Here is a 15,225-nt window from a genome sequence, read left to right as displayed (position 1 = left end):
TGACACCTGTACTGTGGAGAGGAGATAAGCTGGTGGCAGCTTGATTATGCTCTGGGGAACATTCATGTGGGCATCCCTGGGTCCAGAGGAGCTCATGCAAGGCACCATGATGACCAAGGAGTGTCATATACTGGTTGCTGATGATGTGTATCTATTCATGATGATGTTGTTTCCCGACAGCAGTGGTATTTTTAAACAAGGTAATGCCCCAAATAACAAGACCAGGAGAGTGATGAAGTGGTTTGAGGATCACAGTGACAAGTTCCAATTGATGTGTTTGCTCACCAAATTTCCAGATCTGAATCAGACCTGACACATCTGGGATGTGATTGAATGTGGTGTCAGAGCTTATTTCCCACCCTACCTGAAATTTACAGGAGTTAGGTGAATTGTGTGTGCAGATGTGGTGCCAAGTCCATCCAGCAACCTACCAAGACCTCATTGCTTCTGCACCACAATGTGTTGCTGCTGTTACATTGGTCAAGGTGGACATACTGGCTATTAGGTAGGTTGTCAAAATGTTCTGGCTGATCAGTGTATGTGCTTTCCAAAGACTCAGTACTTCACCTATTTGGCAAATTGTTGCCTTTACTCCCTAAAGTATTTGTATAATGAAATGTACTTCCATTAATAATGATGAAGTGAGATTAATACCTGTATGACTGCTGGAGGAAGTAAGTGAATTGAAGAAGTCTTTGGAGACTCATTGCAGCAAATGTTTGAGCTTGAAATACTTAAGCTAAAAGAACAGAATCTTAACATAAAAACATAAGAAAAATAATAAGTAGATACAGTTTCATCAAATAGTACATATTACATACTGTGATGGTAGGAGGAAATGGGACCTATATCATAATATAAACGGCAATCATGGTCCAGTTATAAAATGTCAGTACACACAATACTGTTAAGTATTATAAGAATGCAGAATGTTTAGAAACAAATCTCCCAAGAGAATTATGTCACATGCACCTACATGAAACAAGCAAGGAGGAAATTGAATCAGTTTTGAATATCGAATCACTGAAGACTAACATGGGTATTATTAATTATTAGGTGGGCTTATGAATATCAGTGCGATACAAATCAATTCTCTATTCAGTTTCTGTAATTCTATCTTGTATAAATGAAAGAATTGGACTGCAACTGGTCAATGACTAGCAGAAAACATATATCCAATAGCCATAAATTTATGGAATAATTTTATTACCAGTTTTGGTGCCTCGTTGGCATCATCTTCAGACACCCACACATGGAATGTTATACGCCATCCAGCTGTTTGTGCTTACTAAAGGAACCACTTTATCAAACTGGTTTGCATAGATATCTTCACAATAGATGTGTGCAGTTTACTCATCTGTATGAGTAGACAAATGACTAGCTGGCTTATCTCATTTCATATATAAGGGCCTCAATTTAGCTTTATGAAATAAGCATTAACAGAAAATACCATTTTTATTTCTTTTTATGTGATGCACTTTCAGAGGTCAGTGGTGACTTCAGGGTGGTATGTACCTTCTTTGTTTGAACAAAAACATTTATTTTGACCATTTTATACTTTAGCTTAAATTTGGGGATTGTGGAATTGAAAAAGCTGACCATAGGTTAAGTTTACGTTTGGCAAACAGGAAGCAACATGTTGTCCTCTAATGTCGACAAACAAGAAACAGATTTAATTCTGGGCTTCCAGCAGAACTGAAAAAGTAAGTGACAAGCCCCAGAAAATTTAAATGAAAAGGCTTACTTGGTGGCACACTCCCTTTATTCTATACAAGAGTTTCTTGCTGTGGATTAGAGTCTTTTGCTATAATGCTTCATTACAGATAATTTCTGTCATTTTAGTTCATTCTATTTTTAAAATTTTATCAGAATTTTGTGAATTATGTGGTGACTTCTTCATGACCAAAGTAAAGACAGGACATTATTGTTGATACCCACATGTTGATATTTTAAGAGCAAGAGAATAAAATGTATGTTATGTATTGGTAACAAAATTATTGTAAACTCTATACAATGGCAGGGTAAACTGCTTCTCAGTTCAGAGAGATATAATAGCATACATGAAACCTTATTGTAATTGAAGCTCTTTTTGCTCTTTTTTAGGTATGTTAACCGGAAAGGGGTTGCTTTACCTACCAGCAGCGAAGAAACAAAAAAGGCAAAACGTGAAAATCTGGAACAGAAGCAGATTTTGGTTCCAGAGTTATGTACTGTTCATCCTTTTCCAGCATCTTTATGGCGAAAAGCTGTTTGCCTCCCATGTATTCTTTATAGGATAAACGCACTCTTACTTGCAGATCAAATTAGATGTCAAGTATCTAATAATATTGCACTTGGCCAAGAGAAACTTCCAGCAGGTTTGGTTCTTGTCAATATGCTTTCTTCCTCTTCTATATAAAAACATCCAAAGAAATTAGTTGAGTTTTTTTTTTTTTTTATTTAAATTACATTTCTTTCATGCTGCATCACGTGAAACTACTGCTTTTGTCAGACATATTCATTACTGATGTTAGACTGACAGAGAATATTAATGTATCATGAGACTGCTACTTTCTTTTATTTCCTTTGCAGATTTTGAGTGGCCTCCATTGAACTTTGGATGGAGTCTAGCAGATGTATTGAAAAGATCCAAAGAAAATGCTGCTAAAGTACCTGAAATCAAAGTCGTTACTTTTGGGCAGGAAACAGTGACATCTAAATTAAGTAAGACAAGTAATGAAACAGAAGTAAAAGATATTTATTGTGAGCAAAAGAAGAAGACTGCAAATGAGATCTTGACAGAAGAAGAGAATAAATTGTCTGGTGAATGGATGGAAATTGGTACATGGTCAAATGACATGGCAGAAAGAAATCCAATGGAATCAGGTGATATTGATGAATTTGATCCAAATATTGCTCTACCATCAAATTTAACATTGCTTGGAAATGATTCAGAGTTAACAGACTTACATAATGGAGAAGGAAGCAGTGACTGGGGAACAGGAATTGAAGCTCAGTTTGAAGGAAAGGTACGATATGGGTCACCAAGTAGCTGGATGAGAGCAGACCATTTTACTAATTTTGATGGTGACTGTATAGGATATGAATCAGATGAATCTTACAATGAGCTTGTACATGAAACAGACAGTTTTGACTGCAATGCTTTTCAAGTACATTCAGGAATTAGAATTGAATTCAAAAGTGATAATGTTGCAGAGGCTGTAGAGGATGAACCACAGACCAAGCAACCAGCTTTAAAAAGCAGCAGTGCAGTTGTGGCAACGAGTGTTGCAGCCAGTGAAGTGCCATGGAATTGGGACATGGCAGTCGCATTAGATTCACTTGTTAATCATTTCAGTCATTCTGACAGTGACAGTAAATCTGATGCTGAATCTGACAAAATTACAGAAATGTATGCAAATCATTTTGATGAAGCAACAAAGAAGAACATATGTTATATAAGAAAGAGTGGTATACTAATAAGAAAAGATCAGCCTCTGGAGATTGTGAGATCCCTGTCCTCTTGTACAGGGCAGTTTCAGAATATTCCTGTTGAAATACATATACAAAGGTCTGTAAATAGCAGTCTTCTGCAGAACAGCTTCTCACATTCACATTTTGTAGCTGGCTGTAAAATAGTCTTCAATGTAGGTAAACTTTCACTAGATAATGGCGATGATGACTTAGATACCAAAGAAGCTTTATACACAGCTGGTAGTGTAACAGTGTGTGACAGGAGATTGTCATGGAATGTTGATGGTGATGAGGAGGAAGATATAATTAGTAAATTTAGTTTTGATGCACAGCCAGAACTTGAAGGGCATCCTGGCCCAAGTCCAAGTATAATACTTCAAGCATTAACAATGTCAAATGCCAATGATGGAATTAACTTGGAAAGACTGGAAACAATAGGTGACTCATTTTTGAAATATGCTATCACAACGTACTTATATTGTACGTATGACAATATCCATGAGGGAAAACTAAGCCATTTGAGATCCAAACAGGTAAATAATTCATTCATTTATTTATTGCCTCAAAATCAGTGATATCATTTTTATATTCTTGTGGTTTACAAATTTTCTTTAAAATTCATTCTCAAAAGCTTTTTTCACACGTATGGTTGTGGTTAAATTGTCTCACTAGATTTTAGTAGTAATAGTAGTAGTAGTAGTAGTAGTAGTAGTAGTAGTAGTAGTAGTAGTAGTAGTAGCAGCAGCAGCAGCAGTAGTAGTAGTAGTAGTAGTAGTATCATCATCACCACCATCATCATCATCATCATCATCATCATCATCATCATCATCATCATCATCATCTTTTACACCATAAGCACATAGTCATCAGTTATAGGAGTTAAAGATAGTCAATACAACTAGAGAAGTTTCCCAGAAGACTCGCAGTATTATGCAAGTGATTGAAGTGCTTTCCCCACCAAGTCACTCTCCCATTTGTCAATGGGAGAAGTGCTCTGTGTTGAATGGACACTGAAGGAATGGATCATCCCATTACTTGAACACCCTGTGCTAAACTAGGTGGATAACATTATTTTGGAGTTTCCCACCTGATGGGGAGTTATGTATTATGTAGATATTTTTGCTGAAGTTGGCTCAAGGAATGATGAAAACAGGGATGAATTGAGCACCAGATGAAAAAACAACACATGTCAGTGGCAATGAGAAATGCAGATTTCTTCCAAAAACCTTAAAATGTGTCTGCAGTGAAGTGAGTGGGGAAACTGAACTATTAGAAAGGATTGCACACTGTGGAGAGAGCCTATTCAAACTATTATGAACAGTCCACTGCTATTTCCTTTAGTCACTTTGCACTTTGAGCCACTAGTCTGTGTGCTGTATGAAGTGTCCAAATTCAAATGGTTTGTGAGCTCTAGCAATGTGCATTTATTGTCAGTGTGCATGATATTTCATTTCATCTAAGTTTCAGAGTACCAATACAGCCTTAGCAGTATCAGTATAAGACCTCAGCCACTTGTGTTGTATTTCAGGTATTTAAATCATTAGCTATTGGCTAGCTCTGTTGAATGCTTGGTCATAATTATTTTGAATCTATTTGTCCAGTTAAAAGCTAGTAAATTTTTCATTCTGTTTTATTTACATATGGTCTCAGTTTTGCTTTTGATTGAATTTTGAAATGATGGACAACACTGGTTGTTGAGTATTACATTACAATCAGTCTTCATGTAATCTTTTATTTTCACATAATCTCTTAAGATGAGGGACAGCATTGCTATATGTGGAGGTCATTACACAGTACACACCCACACTGGGATTTCATTACACACTGCTCAGTGTAATCTGTTGGTACCTAGGTGCATAATCTGATTTGTTACTTGTTTCCACATCTGAAGGCAAGTCATTGTTATAATTTGGAAGATGTATTGCGTTGCAAGGTAGTGCATTACATATGTTAGTTTTGTGATATTCACCATATGATACTACTTTTTAAGCATGTTAGAAATAGTTACATATTATAAAATGAATAAACAAAATGTGATTTTTGTAAGCATTGCATAGGCCATGAATCAGCTGCTGTGTTGTGTTTGTACAATGAGTCTTTACATACATACTTGCTGTATGCATTCTACTGGCAGTTCGTTAAATATGTCGTGGCAGATGTAACACTTTCTTAAAAAAAAGGTTGATCATTGACTGAGTTATCAATGGAGATTGAAGCCACCTGGTAGAATTTTGCACAGAGCACAACTTAATCATAGCTAACACTTGGTTCAAGAATCATAAAAGAAGGTTGTATACATGGAAGAAGCCTGGAGATACTGACAGATTTCAGATAGATTATATAATGGTAAGACAGAGATTTAGGAACCAGGTTTTAAATTGTAAGACATTTCCAGGGGCAGATGTGGACTCTGACCACTATCTATTGGTTATGAACTGTAGATTAAAACTGAAGAAACTGCAAAAATGTGGGAATTTAAGGAGATGGGACCTGGATACACTGACTAAACCAGAGGTTGTACAGAGTTTCAGGGAGAGCATAAGGGAACAATTGACAGGAATGGGGGAAAGAAATACAGTAGAAGAAGAATGGGTAGCTTTGAGGGATGAAGTAATTAAGGCAGCAGAGGATCAAGTAGGTAAAAAGACAAGGGCTAGTAGAAATCCTTGGGTAACAGAAGAAATATTGAATTTAATTGATGAAAGGAGAAAATATAAAAATGCAGTAAATGAAGCAGGCAAGAAGAATACAAACGTCTTAAAAATGAGATCGACAGGAAGTGCAAAATGGCTAAGCAGGGATGGCTAGAGGACAAATGTAACGATGTAGAGGCTTATCTCGCTAGGGGTAAGAGGGTTACTACCTACAGGAAAATTAAAAAGACCTTTGGAGATAAGAGAACCACTTGCATGAACATCAAGAGCTCAGATGGAAACCCAAATCAGAAAGGTGGAAGGAGTATATAGAGGGTCTATACAAGGGCGATGTACTTGAGGACAATATTATGGAAATGGAAGAGGATGTAGATGATGATGAAATGGGAGATACGATACTGCGTGAAGAGTTTGACAGAGCACTGAAACACCTGAGTCAAAACAAGGCCCCCGGAGTAGACAACATTCCATTGGAATTATTGACGGCCTTGGGAGAGCCAGTCCTGACAAAACTCTACCATCTGATGAGCAAGATGTATGAAACAGGCAAAATACTCTCAGACTTCAAGAAGAATATAATAATTCCAATCCCAAAGAAAGCAGGTGTTGACAGATGTGAAAATTACCAAACAATCAGTTTAATAAGTCACAGCTGCAAAATACTAACGTGAATTCTTTACAGACAAATGGAAAAACTAGTAGAAGCCGACTGCGGGTAAGATCAGTTTGGATTCCGTAGAAATGTTGGAACACGTGAGGCAATACTGATCCTACGACTTATCTTAGAAGCTAGATTAAGGAAAGGCAAACCTAGGTTTCTAGCATTTGTAGAATTAGAGAAAGCTTTTGACAATGTTGAATGGAATACTCTCTTTCAAATTCTGAAGGTGGCAGGGGTAAATAACAGGGAGCGAAACGCGATTTACAAATTGTACGGAAACCAGATGGCAGTTACAAGAGTCGAGGGGCATGAAAGGGAAGCAGTAGTTGGGAAGGGAGTGAGACAGGACTGTAGCCTCTCTCCAATGTTATTCAATCTGTATATTGAGCAAGCAGTGAAGGAAACGAAAGAAAAATTCAGAGTAGGTATTAAAATCAATGGAGAAGAAATAAAAACTTGGAGGTTCGCCGATGACATTGTAATTCTGTCAGAGACAGCAAAGGATTTGGAAGAGCAGTTGAATGGAATGGATAGTGTCTTGAAAGGAGGATATAAGATGAACATCAACAAAAGCAAAACGAGAATAATGGAATGTCGTCGAATTAAGTCGAGTGATGCTGAGGGAATTAGATTAGGAAATGAGACACTTAAAGTAGTAAAGGAGTTTTGCTATTTGGAGAGCAAAATAACTGATGATGGTCGAAGTAGAGAGGATGTAAAATGTAGACTGGCAATGGCAGGGAAAGGGTTTCTGAAGAAGAGAAATTTGTTAACATTGAGTATAGATTTAAATGTCAGGAAGTCATTTCTGAAAGTATTTGTATGGAGTGTAGCCATGTATGGAAGTGAAACATGGATGATAAATAGTTTATACAAGAAGAGAATAGAAGCTTTCGAAATGTGGTGCTACAGAATAATGCTGAAGATTGGATGGGTAGATCACATAACTAATGAGGAAGTATTGAATAGGATTGGGGAGAAGAGAAATTCGTGGCACAACTTGACTAGAAGAAGGGATCGGTTAGTAGGACATGTTCTGAGGCATAAAGGGATCACCAATTTAGTATTGGAGGGCAGCGTGGAGGGTAAAAATTGTAGAAGAAGACCAAGAGATGAATACAGTAAGCAGATTCAGAAGGATGTAGGTTGCAGTAGGTACTGGGAGATGAAGAAGATTTCACAGGATAGAGTAGCATGGAGAGCTGCATCAAACCAGTCTCACGACTGAAGACCACTATAGCAACAACATTTAAAAACATTTTAGTAAAGCCAGCCCTTAATTAACTCCAAAATGATTACCAGGTTTGCCAAAAGTATTGCTTGTATGACTATATCTGTTAATTTCATTATTTAAACAAATAATTCGGCATAACCTTTGTAGTAGAAGAAACTATTAAAAAAGGAGGATTTTTTCAGTATATTCAGTTAATTGACTGAGTTATGTTTTAATTGTAATTTCTGTAACTTAAATATCAAACAATGTATAGTTTCAGTGCCTGTTATTGTGATGATATATAAAGGACAAAGTTTTGGTCCCTACATAGCCAGTTCACAGCTGATGTTCAGACGGGTATTATATGTTAGTTAAATTGATAAAAATGCATCAACTTAACAGTGGAATAAGTGGAGCACAAATAGGCCATGTGTTAGATCAAGTAATGACAGTGTCTGTTCAATTTATTTGAGAAATAGTGTCACACGTACCTTATTATTCTACAAGAACTGTGAACTGTGTGATTAGGTTTTTACTGCTCATAGATGTTCAGTGGCAAACTATTGTAACAATATGCTGATGTTTGCCTATTAATGAGGCTTATCACATTTACCAATAATGAACTGGCCATGTAACTGTGTAATATTGGGGGGTTGTGAACTGTGAAAGTAAAGAACTGTGAAACGCAACTGTCGGCTACATCATTTACATTAGTCAATGTTGAACTTCCACCCCCCATTTTCAGCCAGTGTAACACTGCAGTACATCGACACCCAGTGCTATCAACGAGGAAATAAAGCAGGTGAACTTACAAGTGCTGATGACGTTATCAATAAAATGACTATTCATGAAGATAAATCGGATTATGCAGAATTGTGAACATTGTAAAATTGATCATAGCAAAAACTGCGTTAAGATTGTTCACTTTACAGGCAATGCTAATATTTGAAGCTTTTCATCTGTCAAATGTCTCCTATGCTTTTAAATTGTGGGTGACAGTGAAGTGACACTGCAGCTATTCAATTGCAGAATTTGTACAAAACTGTTCTGCTGTATTAGCAACAGTGAGCTCAGCTTTTAACTCAGCTGTTAACCATTTTTCATACTGTAGGTCTATCTATTTGTTGTTCATGATATGGCTATCAAGATTACATCTTATTCAATATGCACATCTTTCAGAACCTAAAAGTTGCTCATAAGTAGATACTCTGTGTGCTGAATAATGTGCTTCTTTTTTTAAAGGATTAAATAATTATTACTCCCTTGACACAAAAAAGATTGTAGTTACATAAATTTTTCATTGAAGTTGCTCTAAGAAACTCTGGATTTTATCTTCATAGAACTAGTTGAATCCCAGGACTGTTGCAATATTCTCATTTGTCTGGAATTCTTTCTGCGGGACTATACAGCATTTTGATTTCTTGTCAGTCTCATTTTATGCAGAATTTAAGTTTTGGTTGATGTGAATGATTACGGATTATATTCCACTTTAAAGAAAATAAAAAGAGTAAACTTCAGAACAGAAAACAGGAAAATCTTCTAAAGGATTCAACATGGTAATCTTCCTGTAACATTTTACTGCCATTAACAATTATGTTAGAACTATTTGTTTGCTCCTTTCTACATTTCTAAATTTGTGTTGGGGAATTTCATAGTCGTCAAGATTTTAGATCTTTCCTTGTTTGATACAGAGTGTTAGTAGTATTTTCATTATATTTCTCATCATTTTTGGTCTCTTCCAATTTTTTATGATCAGTAACAGTTGCCATAACAGCACTTCTTATTTACATTGCAGGTGAGCAATCTTAACTTATACAGACTTGGACGGAGGAAAGTGTTTGGAGAAAGTATGATTGCTACAAAGTTTGAGCCTCATGATAACTGGTTGCCACCATGTTACTATGTTCCTCGTGAATTGGAACAAGCTCTTGTGGAAGCTGGTATTCCTGCTAGTCACTGGAACCGTGCTGATATACCTAATTTATTACCGTTGTCACGTGAGGAGATATGTGAGCTTGTTAGAGAACGCTGCAATCAGTTTCAGCGTTGTAGAGATTGTGATGAAGGTGAAGTGTCCATACGTGCAGAAGAGTATGACAGTGTTGATAAAATGCCGTGCTTCATTCCTTATAACCTGATAACACAACATAGTATTCCAGACAAGAGTGTAGCTGACTGTGTGGAAGCGCTTATTGGAGCATATCTCATTGCATGTGGGCCAAGAGGTGCCCTGCTTTTCATGGCATGGTTAGGAATTTGTGTTCTTCCAAGAGAAGAAATTATTTTGAAAAGCAGTAGTCCAAACCTCATTCCTGAGGAGAGACCAGTTGGTAGTTTAAAACCAGCATTTGTATGTGAAGACAGTGATGGGACTGCTGTCTGGAAGCAGGTATTATTATAGACTTTACATATTTATCACTTTACTTTAAGATACTTGTTTAGCTGAGTAATTTGATTAACAAGATGAAGTAAATGATTTCAATAAACATTGACAGAAAGAATAGTGTATTTGCAATAATTGAAGAGAACACTACAGTATTAATGAAAGGCTTTGACATCTAATAATACACCATTAAATTAGATTCTGTAACTTCCAGTATGTAGTTCTGAATTTCTTTGTAGTATGGGTTTGTAAAATAATGTTTCATACAATATAGTACTATACTGTTCACAGCATATTAATTTGTTTATTACATACAGGTGAGATATGGCACATTGCAGTCACCTCCATCACCACTTCTTAGGAATGTCACAAATCCAGAGCGGAAGTTGGAAGCCTTACTTGATGGATATGATGTATTTGAACAAAAAATTCAGTATAAATTTCGTGATAGGAGTTACTTGCTACAGTCACTCACACATGCTTCCTACTCACCAAACAGACTTACAGATTGTTACCAAAGGCTTGAATTCCTTGGAGATGCTGTTCTGGGTAATATATTTTGGCTTTATCTGAAGTGTAAGGAATTTTAATTTAGTTATTAATCTCAAGTTATTCTCTTCAGCGTGATCACACGAGAATCAGAAAACATCCATTTCCTTGCATATCTCATGTAACACACAATAATTAATTGTGTGTGTGTGTGTGTGTGTGTGTGTGTGTGTGTGTGTGTGTGTGTGTGTGTGTGTGTGTGTTCCTCATAACTGTAGATTGTAATTATCTGTCAAATAGGATAAGGAAATAATTATTCTCTTAGGTCAGAAAATAGATACAAGCAGTGGCCATGCTGAATGTTAAAATATTTGAATCAATGCAGCTTTGTAACTCTGAACATGCTCAACTAGTTGATTTTAATGACATAAAGAAGCAGAAACACACTTACCTTTGAGAGATTCAGAAGTAATACAGCAGTACAAATTACTATTTATAATCTTGCACAAACTGTACGTCATTTGATTTTTAACAATAATGTAGCACCCTGGGGGTAGGACACTAGTGGGTGGTGGTTCGAGGTCATGAGGTTGACAGAGCAAAATGTAGGAATGTGGATAACGCTGAATCAGAGATTAGATGCGTGTCTGAATCCTGGAGGTATTACTAACAAAAACATTAAAGCCCCAACAAACATTTATTGTCCACAAAATAAGACAGTTGAGATACTGACATTTGGGTGGCCAGTGATGGTTGGGCTGGAGGAAGTCGACCACCACAGTATGCTTGAGTCAGCATATGTTTGCTGCCAAGTCAGCTACAATGACAACATGAAGCTGGCAACCTTGCCTGTGTTAGCATACAGTCACACCCATACCAAGTGAGACTACACACAGCTTCTGGAAGGTGATGGCCAGGGCTCCTGTGACCCTGTCATGTACTACACATGAGGAAGTCATATACTAACTGTGCTCAGAGTACAAGAAGTCATGCAGAGAAGTGCTGTGGCCATGCACTAGGAGAGAGACCAGCAGCATCAAAGTCTGCCACAGTAATGAGAGGTGAGAGGCAGCAGTGACATGCCTCCACAGTGATTAATCATAATCTGGTAACAGGCTTTGCTAGTTAAGCTTCCAGAAGGCATGTTGGGTGGTGACAGCCATAGCTCCCAATCAGTCTTGACTTATGGTTGGTGTTGCAGCTCACAGGATTTGCTGCTCCAAAGAAGATGTAAAGCAACAAAATGAACAGAGAATTCACTGATGTAGGCCTCCTGTCCTGGCTGGACAGCTGCAGAACTGAATAGAAATGTGCCAGAACATAAGTAGTATTTGTGAAGGATGGGCTCATGGGTTCATCTGCTGTGAGGCTGCAATGACATCATGACCCTTTTCTTGTGCGGGCAGCAGCTGAAATGTATCCCAACTTCACCTTTCATGTAGTGGGTGTATTATGCAGTCATTGTGCTGAATAGTTGTTATTGTGTCCTGCTTCAGCTTTCTTGTGACACTTTGTGCAGTCACCATTATGACATTATCTCTCCGTTGCCTTGATGCTATTCAGTTAAATTGCTGGATAGGGTGCTCAGCTCATTCCGTATTTGCTGCTGCACAACCAGCAGTCCTTTCATGCTGGGATTCCACCTGGCCATTGACACATTTTGCCTTGATGCTTATGTCAACTGGGAAGGTCTTTTAATTTCTTCTGGCTGCATCGAGCATACTATTATGCTGTACTACAATCCCCCAGCCTTTAAGAAATCCCACTCAGATTTCCCTGAGGTGCCTTTGAAATAGTCTTAACATACATGCTCAGAATACAATTACATACAATGGTCGTGGTTCCTCTCATTCTGTCTAGTTCAAATCACATGGTTACTGAATTATGCTCTTAATTCTAAAACCTTATTTTATTATACACTGTTCAGGGAAGTCATATTCTTACACGGGCACATCTCCTCTGATTTACTGTTTATACACGAATAGAATCATTTTTCACACATCACTCACAATCGCACTATAATTCACAATCTCATGTACTGTTCCTCACGTAACATAATTCATTACCCTAATTCTTTCTTAATTATTCTTACTTCTATTAGCAAACCTCTTGACTGCTATTTGACATGCTGGGGGTTCTGGAAGGGGTACAGTTTTTCACTTACAATAGATGTAGGCCACATAAAACATAATCAGAACCACCATAGTGCTAAAAAGTGTGATACTTACAGTGTATGCTCAGCCATTGCTTCTCACAATTCTGTTGTATGTGTTGAAATATTTGCTCCATAATGAATTGCCCCTTTTCCAATGCTATGAATTCATCTATAGAATGTAAATGGTCTGGTTTGAACGTCTCATTTATGGAGGTTAGGTTTTGGCTCCTAACACATGTATCAGTTTTTCCATCCCACACAAAAAGTAGAATATGTTGGTTTTGTGACAGTCATTCCAGTGACAGTGACAGGGGGAAGGAATGTTGCACCTGCTATGACACAGGTTGTGCCATTGACTAACATCCTACTATCTCATAACTCTATCTTTGTCTTGCCTGCAGGCTTCCCTGGCTCATATCAGTTTACTGTTATCACCTATGGAGAAAATATCAAGTACACACAATGCACGCCTACTTTCTGAAAACAAGGTTGTGACAATAAAACTTCCCTCTCACATTTGGCTACTTTTGTCATATACTAAACAGTTATACATCACATGCCTGCACACTAGTCTGAAAGGTCCTAGTCAAGCTGACAGTAAGAATCTTACTTTGGCAGCCCTGACATTATTGCATAGGTTTCTTTTTGTTGTGGCACCAGTAACACTTCTTGTGACTTTACTTGTACCAATTTACCCATAGCGTTTGCATCATTTCCTTCCTGCTTTCAAAAAAAGTGTGCATATTCCAGTCATTGTCTTAGACATACAGCTTGACAGGTACCCTGTGTCGTTATCATTATAACACTATCGAGGCAGAAGAAACCAGAAACACAACATACCATAATAACGAGACATGTGGCATACCCCAAATGTATCATAACTGTGACACACACAATATAAAGTATCTCACATATTGCTGATGACACCACTTCACAGATCTATGTCACTCAGTCATTCTGCCATGTGGTCTAAACATATACAACATGTCTAGTATTTCTTTATCATTGACTTTTAATCTCTTATTTTTCTTCTGCACTGGTGAAGACACTGGCACTTTCAGCAAAGTGTCTACTGCTCCTTCAAACTCCACTCTACATCTGCTTTACATAGCTTCTTGAACACCTCATCCAATCATTTTATGTGCTCCTCCATGATTTTAGAAAACACAATTATATCTTCAAGATAAATTGTGCACTGTTTTGGTTTAATCCTCTAAGTACTCCATCAAACAACCTTTGGAAAATGGCTTGCGCATTCTTGAGACCAAACAGCATTCTACAATGTTGGTAATGACCCAATGGGACCATAAATATGGTCTTGTTCCATCTTCTGTAACTACTTCCAAGTGGTGAGAACCACTTTTGAAATCCATCATAAATTACACTGATCCAACTTGTTGAGAATGTCAATTATGGTTGATGTAGGATATGCATTGGTGCTAGTATTTGCATTCAGATACCTGTAGTCACAACAACAAAAAATCTATGTTTTCTTGTACCATGCAATGACTTTTTGATGACAATGATAAGAACTGTACCCAATGGGCTATCACTATGTTCAGTAATGCTATCAGTCAACTGCTAGTCAATAAATTCCTCCATTATTGCTTGCTGATGGTCCTCTGTATGGTTTTCTGTATTCTGGAGCATCATTATCAACATTATCTGTTGGTATTTTCTGTTCTGTGGCTGGTGTTACTGGTAACAACATCCCAGCAGGGTAAACAGCTCCGTAAATCACAATAACAAAGCTTCCACCGCTGTTCTAACTCTTCCTTCTAAATGTTTCACATTGTCACATAATGGAGATGCCTTGATGGTTTGCTCATGGCAAAGGTCTCCAGTAGACCAATCCAAATCATCCTCCTCTAGGATATCTAACTTGGCAGCGAGTACACCATTTGACAGAGTTACCTTGCCCATGCCAAAATTATCTATACTTGCCAGAACCATATAATCACAATCTCTTTCTCTTTCTCTTACATGTACTGACCTTCTACACACAAAACAGTGTGACTTATCTAGCTCATCATTGCATTCGATTAGCTATACAACTCAATACTTCACTTTGTAAATCAGAATCCACACTTGGGCAGGCTAACTTTCCTGCGCCTTTTGGCACTTTCCCATGAGACTTGATTTTCAGTGCATGCATCTGCAGTTTATTTGGTACCACCTTCATGATTGGTGAACCTTGCAGTGATGTAGCACTTGCAG

The 15,225-nt window shown here is 37.5% G+C and overlaps 1 protein-coding gene across 4 annotated transcripts in view; it reads left to right on the top strand.

Annotated features, from left to right (window-relative positions):
- LOC126299079 (endoribonuclease Dcr-1-like) overlaps positions 1-15,225 on the top strand; it is a 262,481-nt gene that overhangs the window by 216,780 nt on the left and 30,476 nt on the right. For all 4 annotated transcript variants that reach the window (XR_007552718.1, XM_049990749.1, XM_049990750.1 and 1 more), the window contains 4 exons: positions 2,104-2,357; positions 2,572-3,986; positions 9,777-10,370; positions 10,682-10,913. Coding sequence is in view for 3 of the 4 variants with exons in the window: in XM_049990749.1 (XP_049846706.1) it covers positions 2,104-2,357; positions 2,572-3,986; positions 9,777-10,370; positions 10,682-10,913 (2,495 nt within the window). In the remaining variant the exon portion in view is untranslated. The remainder of the gene's footprint in view (positions 1-2,103; positions 2,358-2,571; positions 3,987-9,776; positions 10,371-10,681; positions 10,914-15,225) is intronic.

This window comes from Schistocerca gregaria, chromosome X, assembly GCF_023897955.1.
Source record: "Schistocerca gregaria isolate iqSchGreg1 chromosome X, iqSchGreg1.2, whole genome shotgun sequence".
NCBI lineage: Eukaryota > Metazoa > Arthropoda > Insecta > Orthoptera > Acrididae > Schistocerca > Schistocerca gregaria.
This window is presented reverse-complemented; position numbering and strand designations above follow the sequence as displayed.